Source organism: Montipora foliosa, chromosome 1 (assembly GCF_036669935.1).
Source record: "Montipora foliosa isolate CH-2021 chromosome 1, ASM3666993v2, whole genome shotgun sequence".
NCBI classification, from domain to species: Eukaryota; Metazoa; Cnidaria; class Anthozoa; order Scleractinia; family Acroporidae; genus Montipora; species Montipora foliosa.
Window position 1 is genome coordinate 9,376,078 of NC_090869.1, and position 6,758 is coordinate 9,382,835.

General features: G+C 42.1%; 1 protein-coding gene across 3 annotated transcripts in view; it reads right to left on the reverse strand.

Annotated features, from left to right (window-relative positions):
- Positions 1 to 1,218: 1,218 nt before the first annotated feature.
- Positions 1,219 to 6,758, reverse strand: part of LOC137973417 (ectin-like) — a 7,325-nt gene continuing 1,785 nt past the window's right edge. For all 3 annotated transcript variants that reach the window (XM_068820323.1, XM_068820256.1, XM_068820392.1), the window contains exons 2-5: positions 6,692 to 6,758; positions 2,889 to 3,251; positions 2,361 to 2,598; positions 1,219 to 1,659 (exon numbers count right to left, since the gene is read on the reverse strand). The exon at positions 6,692 to 6,758 is cut by the window's right edge and continues 12 nt beyond it. In XM_068820323.1, coding sequence (XP_068676424.1) covers positions 1,290 to 1,659; positions 2,361 to 2,598; positions 2,889 to 3,251; positions 6,692 to 6,743 — 1,023 coding nt within the window. In that variant the 5' untranslated portion in view covers positions 6,744 to 6,758 and the 3' untranslated portion in view covers positions 1,219 to 1,289. The remainder of the gene's footprint in view (positions 1,660 to 2,360; positions 2,599 to 2,888; positions 3,252 to 6,691) is intronic.

The following is a 6,758-nucleotide window of genomic DNA, read 5'->3' on the forward strand; positions in this document are numbered from 1 at the left end:
AGCGGTGGTGCAACAGTTGTAGATGCCACATGGCTGAAGGATGAAGCGATTGAGATTTTTGAAGATGCAACCTTTGCGTTGCACAAGTGGCAGTCAAATGAGCCTTTTCAAGAGGAGAACCTTCCAGTGCCAAAGTCTGGAGATTAGACGTTTGCAAAGCAACAAATTGGTGAGCCCCAGCCCGGAGGATCAAGTCTGCTTGGCCTTGGTTGGGACAAGACACTTGACGAGATCATCATATCCTTTCCTGAGTGGGAGGCAGACCCAACTAAATGGGGTGTCTCCCGTAAGCTTGCTAGTATCTATGACCCCGGCTCCTTGGGTTTGTTTCACCGGTGACCCTAGTGGGAAAGTCTTTGTATCGTGAAGTGTGCTGTGAGAAGTTGGCGTGGGATGCGCAGTTGACAGGCAAGTTGAAACGCAAGTGGCAAAGGTTGGAATAGCCTGTTCCAGGGTCCCAGATAGTCGGAAAAACGGAACAACTGCGTATGAAAAACGCGTGGGGGCTTGGGTCGAGGCGAGGCGGGGAAGCCTGTAAGCATCTCTTTAAATTCTTCATTCCGCCCACATTGCAAATAACCTTTCGCATGTCAAAATATCAAATATATGCATATTTCTATGTTCTTTAGGTTTTGTAAGAAAAATGTGACGTGTTTGGGAACAAAGATTCCTAGAGTTAACTTATTTTAATTAACGTTGTTCGTTTCTTTCTTGTTGGCCAATGAATCGCGACAGAGCCTCTTTAAGCACGCCAAGCTTTTGAACGGCGGAGCTAGGGCAAACGGAACTGAGCTGTTTTCCTTATTAACTTATCTTGTTACTACCACATTTATATTGCCAAGTATCTTTTCACTATTAGAGAGGATTAGTTTTAAAATCTGGGAGAGACCATGCACTGCCCTGGCATGTGAATTGTTCACTTCCGGTTTCCGTCCGGGGGTCACTTTAGCTCCCTATTCGCAGGAATCACGTGGCACTTATTGAATGTGCTACAAAGTTACACTGCTGCCGAAAACCGCGACCCCTGGAGTAGTCCAAGAGATCGACCGCTGAAATTAGGTCGAATTACTCGCAAAAGAACAAGAGAGAAAACGTTGTGCGGTCAAAAGTCCATCTTTATAATTTCCATTTATTCCATCGTTAAAAAGGGGACCGTTCCTTTGCGATAAAAAAATGTAATGTTTTATTCCACGGTTACATTCTCATCATGCCTCAAACTAAGACTTAAAAGATGTTTATTTACTTGACCAAGCCAATCTCAAGGTACAAAGTAAAAGAAACATACAAATTTACAGGATTGAAGACGAAACAAAGCCTTTCTTTTTCTTCTCGTTGACAACTTCTGAAAACGGGGTGTGGATATACACTGCCGTGCCACTCTGATCGAAATACCTTCTTCGTTTTGATCGAACCGCCTGGCAGTAAGAAGCACGGTCGAAATTCCCCTTGGGCACGTTCTCAAGAAAATCCCCCATCATGTTACCGGCTGGTTTATATCTTGCAACAACGTAAGCGCACTTCATACCATCCTTTGTTGACTCGGCTAGTCCGATACCTAGCTTGGTGCTTTCCTTCCATACTAGTTGGGTAAAGTGAAATGTGCGTCCTGAATTAGATTCTCTGTCAAAGTAATACCCGGGTTCACAAACTTCATTGTACCTATCAAATCAATCAATCCATCAATCACTTAACTAATCTTTCAATTAGTTTAGTCACTTGAGAGCAGGCATGGTGCAGTGTTGAGATCCCAGGCCTCTCACCTTGCATTAATGTGGCCTGGGTCCCTTGCGGGGGTCCCTCTGTTCTGCTCTCTTTGTTTTCATTAACATGCGAGTTTGCTCACAGAACGCATCATGCCATTTACAAATTGACTTCAAAAGGTAAAAGAACTTGTTAAATCTCCAGTTTGATAATGAGCCATTTATAAGCCATCGACATCTCATCAATTCTTGGACGGCAAAAGCAAAGCACTAATGATTTGTAAAATTTCGAATTTTCAAAGAGATATCTGGTATATCTGGTATCAATTTTTCAGAGATAGTTCATTATGCAATGAACTTTCAATATTCAGTTCTTTATTCTTAACAAACGGATCAGAAAACGATAGCCTTGTGCTAATAAGACAAAAAAATAATAATTTAAACAAAACTTCTCCAATAGATGTTTTTCAATCACGTGATGAGACGGCCATGTTGGTGTACAAAACAATAGCATAATTATGGTTCATGTTTTGCATTATAATAGAGTCAATCTCCCAAAAGGCTTTTTTCTCGATTGTTCTGTGCACCAACATGGCCGCTGTGACGTCAAGTGAAAACCATCCATAGGCACAGGGCCACCAAATCACTCTTCCAACTTACCAGGCCTCTACCGCATCTTCTGTGGTTCCTGGATCTTCTGAAGAACAACTGTAGTAAAGGTTTTCTCCTTGACCTTCCAGTGACGCGTGCGTCAGTGTTCCTTGTGCGGCGAGTACCTCGGCGTATTCTTTCGCCTGGTCGCACATTTCTCTGTCCAGCGTCATGTTTGGGACACCGTGTACCCTGCGGAACTCATTATGTTTATCTAAACCCATTTGTTCGTCTGTGGTAAACGTCACTGTAAGACAAGCAAGCGTGATATCACAAATTCAGTTATTCCCAAGGGAAGAATGATAGGCAAGAATATTTTATTTTCAGTGAGAGAAGAGGAAAATAATGGGCGCTTGCTCTTGTTGCCTTTCACTTGCTCCTTATTTGACCTGACGAAAGGCATACATTAGACACGCAGGACACAAATTTTATGGACCCATATAATTAATCATCACCTCGGAGTCTTTTCCTCTTCCTAACCCTCCACGTTTTTTCCCAACAATGACAAGGCTACGATATTTAAAAACGCTATCTAACCATTTGTTTTAATTGGTTGTCCTGCGGTTGAAGTTGGTCCTGTGGTTGGAGTTTGTCCTGTGGTTCGAGTTTGTACAGTGGCTGGAGTTTGCGTTGGCTGTGTCGGAAATTGACTCCCAGGACCAGGCAGTCGCTCATTTGGTCTACGAAGCCGACTAGGGGATCCAGGACGTCCCGGACCTCTCAGACGTCGACCTCTGGGTCCAAAAAAACGCGAAACTTTCAAACATGCAAGAGCTTGTAGTATTCCATCGAGGCGAAGGTTGAGCGTGACAGTTCCATTTTTAGTAATTGTTCCAGGACCAGAGGCAAAAATACCGATGGATTCATCAGCCTCTTTATTGTTGCCCGTTGGACCATCTCCTGTGTGCAAAAATAGTATTCGCTTAGTACCGAAGAGGCCACTCTTTCGAAAAGAGCAAAAATCAACCCCAATTGTTTTGAAGAATAGACAAAAACAACTGATTCTAACTTTATGAAAACGTTGTTCCCTTCTACCTGTCAAGTATACTCCTAAAGGCTGGTTCACACGAACGACGCAAACGCAGACCTAAGCGCAAGCAAATACGTAAGTGAACTTCCAGAACGCAAACGCAAAGCGTCCTTAAGTTTCCAAGCTTGGAAGTCTGGAAATTTGGAAATATGTCTTGAATAGTTAAATAGTTAACTATTAGAGCGTAATGTGAAGTGCTAGTTTTCCACCCATATGAGAGTTAGCGCTACTAATAGAAATGGGCCCACACAAGGACAAAGGGGTGGGAAGCTTTGAAGTCTGGGAATATTTCCACATTTCCAAATTTCCAGACTTCCAAGCTTGGAAACTTAGCTATTGAACACATAAATGTTATTTCCAAATTTGCTCTAAAGTGAATAATTCTACTTATTCCATTCTGATGACGCGTTCTGCCCTCTTCTACCCCAAGTAAAAGCCGAGAAAGACCAATTGACTTCGTCACGCAAAAAACCCTCAGAATATAAACCCCCGGGGACTTGTACAAAAAAAATCCTCAAATACAAAACAAAACAAAGCAACATTTCCCTACATGTATAACATGACCATGATAGTCCAATTACCGGGCTAGAATATCGTTTCGGAATTACTGGAAAAGCCTTACATTGGATACAGTCTTATCTATCGGGGAGGACCCAGTTTCTCAAAGAATGGAACTGAGCGCCCATCAAGCCGGAATCTCATTTGTGGTGTTCCTCAGGGTTTAGTGGTGTGGTGGCCTCATGGTTAGAGTGCTCTATTCCGGATCTAGTGGTCTGGGTTCGCATCCTGGCCGGGGACATTGTGTTGTGTTCTTGGGCAAGACACTTTAATCTCATAAGGCTTCACTCCACCCAGGTGTACAAATGGATACCGGCGAATTTAATGCTGGAGGTAATCCTGTGATAGACTAGCATCCCATCCAGGGGGAGTAGAAATACTCCTAGTCGCTTCGTGCTACAAGAAACCGGAGATAAGCGCCGGCCTGATAAGCCTTCCGATTCGTGACAGAGACTTTACCTTTCTTTTCAGGGCTCAGTACTCGGTCCCATCCTGTACTCCATGTACACATCACCTCTCACAGACATCATCGGTAAACACAACATGAACCAGCATTTTTATGCTGATGATAGCCAAATTTATGTGTCTTTCAAGCCTAGTGCTGCTGGCGAACCAACTACATCCAAACAACGCATTGAGTCATGTATTCATGATGTTAATAATTGGATGTCAGCCGATAGGCTGATGCTCAACCACGACAAAACTGAGCTCCTTGTTTTGCACACCCGTCATCTACCAGAACCCCCGCTATAATCTATTCTTGTTTGCTAAGATGTTATCTACTCATCGAACTCAGCAAAGAACATCGGTACGTAGTTCAGCACTGTCATGTCTATGGACAAACAAATAAACAGCATATGTCAGTCCGCTTTCTAATACCTACGTAACATTGATCAAATCAGAAAACATCTCTCTTTTCGTCACTGTGAAACTTTGATCCACGCATTCGTAACATCCAAGACTGACCAATATAATATACTACGCTGGGGTCTTAGGCAGGATCAAGTCCGAAAACTCCAGTATGTGCAGAATTCAGCAGCCCGACGTCATGTAAACACGAGCATATTACACCTGTGCTAAGAGATCTGCATTGGTTACCCGTTCATGAACGTATTCGTTTTAAAAGTTTGCTAATGACTTTTCAATGTCGTAATCAACTAGCGCCATTCTATTTAAATGACCTTTTAATTCACTCTCGACCATTAAAGGACATTGCGTTCATCTGATAAAGAACTACTAGTACAACCCCGCTGTCATCTTAAAACGTATGGAGAGCGAGCTTTCTCCTTTATTGCTCCAAAACTGTGGAATACCTTCCCATTGAGTATGAAACGTTGAAAATTAGCAGAATCGTTTACGTCCACTTTTAAGACATACCATTTTAGAAATTATTTTGAACACTCGTTGTTGTAAAGCGCTGTTGGTTCAGCAGAGAAACAGCACTATATAAGAAGAAGATGATGATGATGATGATGATGATGATGATGATTATTATTATTATTGTTATTATTATTATTAGCCCTTTCGAATAATATGTGGATTTAGCCAAGCCTAAAAGCGGAACTCCCTGGTTATTTATTCTTACCAGGAGCCCATTACCGAGAGCTTCCATACGTATTGTATTGAGTCAACCTTTTCCTGTATCTTTCTATTTTTGGAACTACTTTAGTTTGGCGTAACGTTTGTGAATGAGAACATACGTGAAGTGGTTCACATACCTTACATACGTACGCATACTATGGGTCTCTTATGATTGGCCATTGTGAAAACACCCACTAAATTAAACCCCCGTGGTAGGTGCTTCTAAAAATAGGAAGATACGGGAAAACTCATAGGGTTAATATGCAAGATGGAGGCTCCGTGAAATGGGCTCCTGTTCTTAACCTGGCTTGACCCTTTGATCCAACCGAAACCCAGTACCTGGTCAATGGTCAACTGATGAGTACTAGACTTCAGTCCGTGATATGGTCACGTGATACTTGTTAAACTGGCATACATGGAGGGCTAGACTTTCGTACGTTCGTCCGGTCGACCGTCCGGTCGTACGGTCGTACGGTGACCAAAACCAAACTGATTTTCTCGCACAGATGGGTTACCATATTTTCTTACCCATAGCCCCTCCACAAATAAGCCACTGAAAAAGAGCATTTGAAAAAAAAAAGAATCCCGGGGCTTATTTCATTGTGCTGTATTTCAATGTGCTTGCGTTTGTGTTGGACGTGTGAAGTTTTTTGCGCTTGGGTTTGCCTCCCTCGTGTGAACCAGAACTCAAGATGAGGGAATAATGTAAATCAAAATTTACGAGCCAATTGGCAACTCACACAGCTACCAAAAACTCGAGTGAAAGACTTTTTCTTTAAAAACTGAAAAAATACGGACTTAATACAATTCATCACGGTGCAAACAAGGGATTTTCACTTGCTGCCTTAATGAAGCGACTTAATCTTGAGTACAATGAAACATCAAGAGATGTCTATATCTCAGTCTTACAAAACCATAAGCGCACCAATTTTTTTACAATGAAGCACACGCGTTTCTTGTACTTTGTATGATCCGTTCACAATGTACATTAACCTCGACCCCCTGCTATCTCCAGGAAGAGACAGCACTCAATATTTTTGCTGCCTTCCATATTTTTTCGCGAACCAAGTGACGGACATACGAAGATTTTTGTAATTTAAAAATTTGGTAAGCGAGAGGCTCTATTTACTATCTACGTTAATTGAATGTTGGTTAACAAGAGAGAATTTACCGGCTTGTACAATGCTTGTTCCAATAGCGAAGAAGAAAACATAACACCACATGACTGTTTTAATATG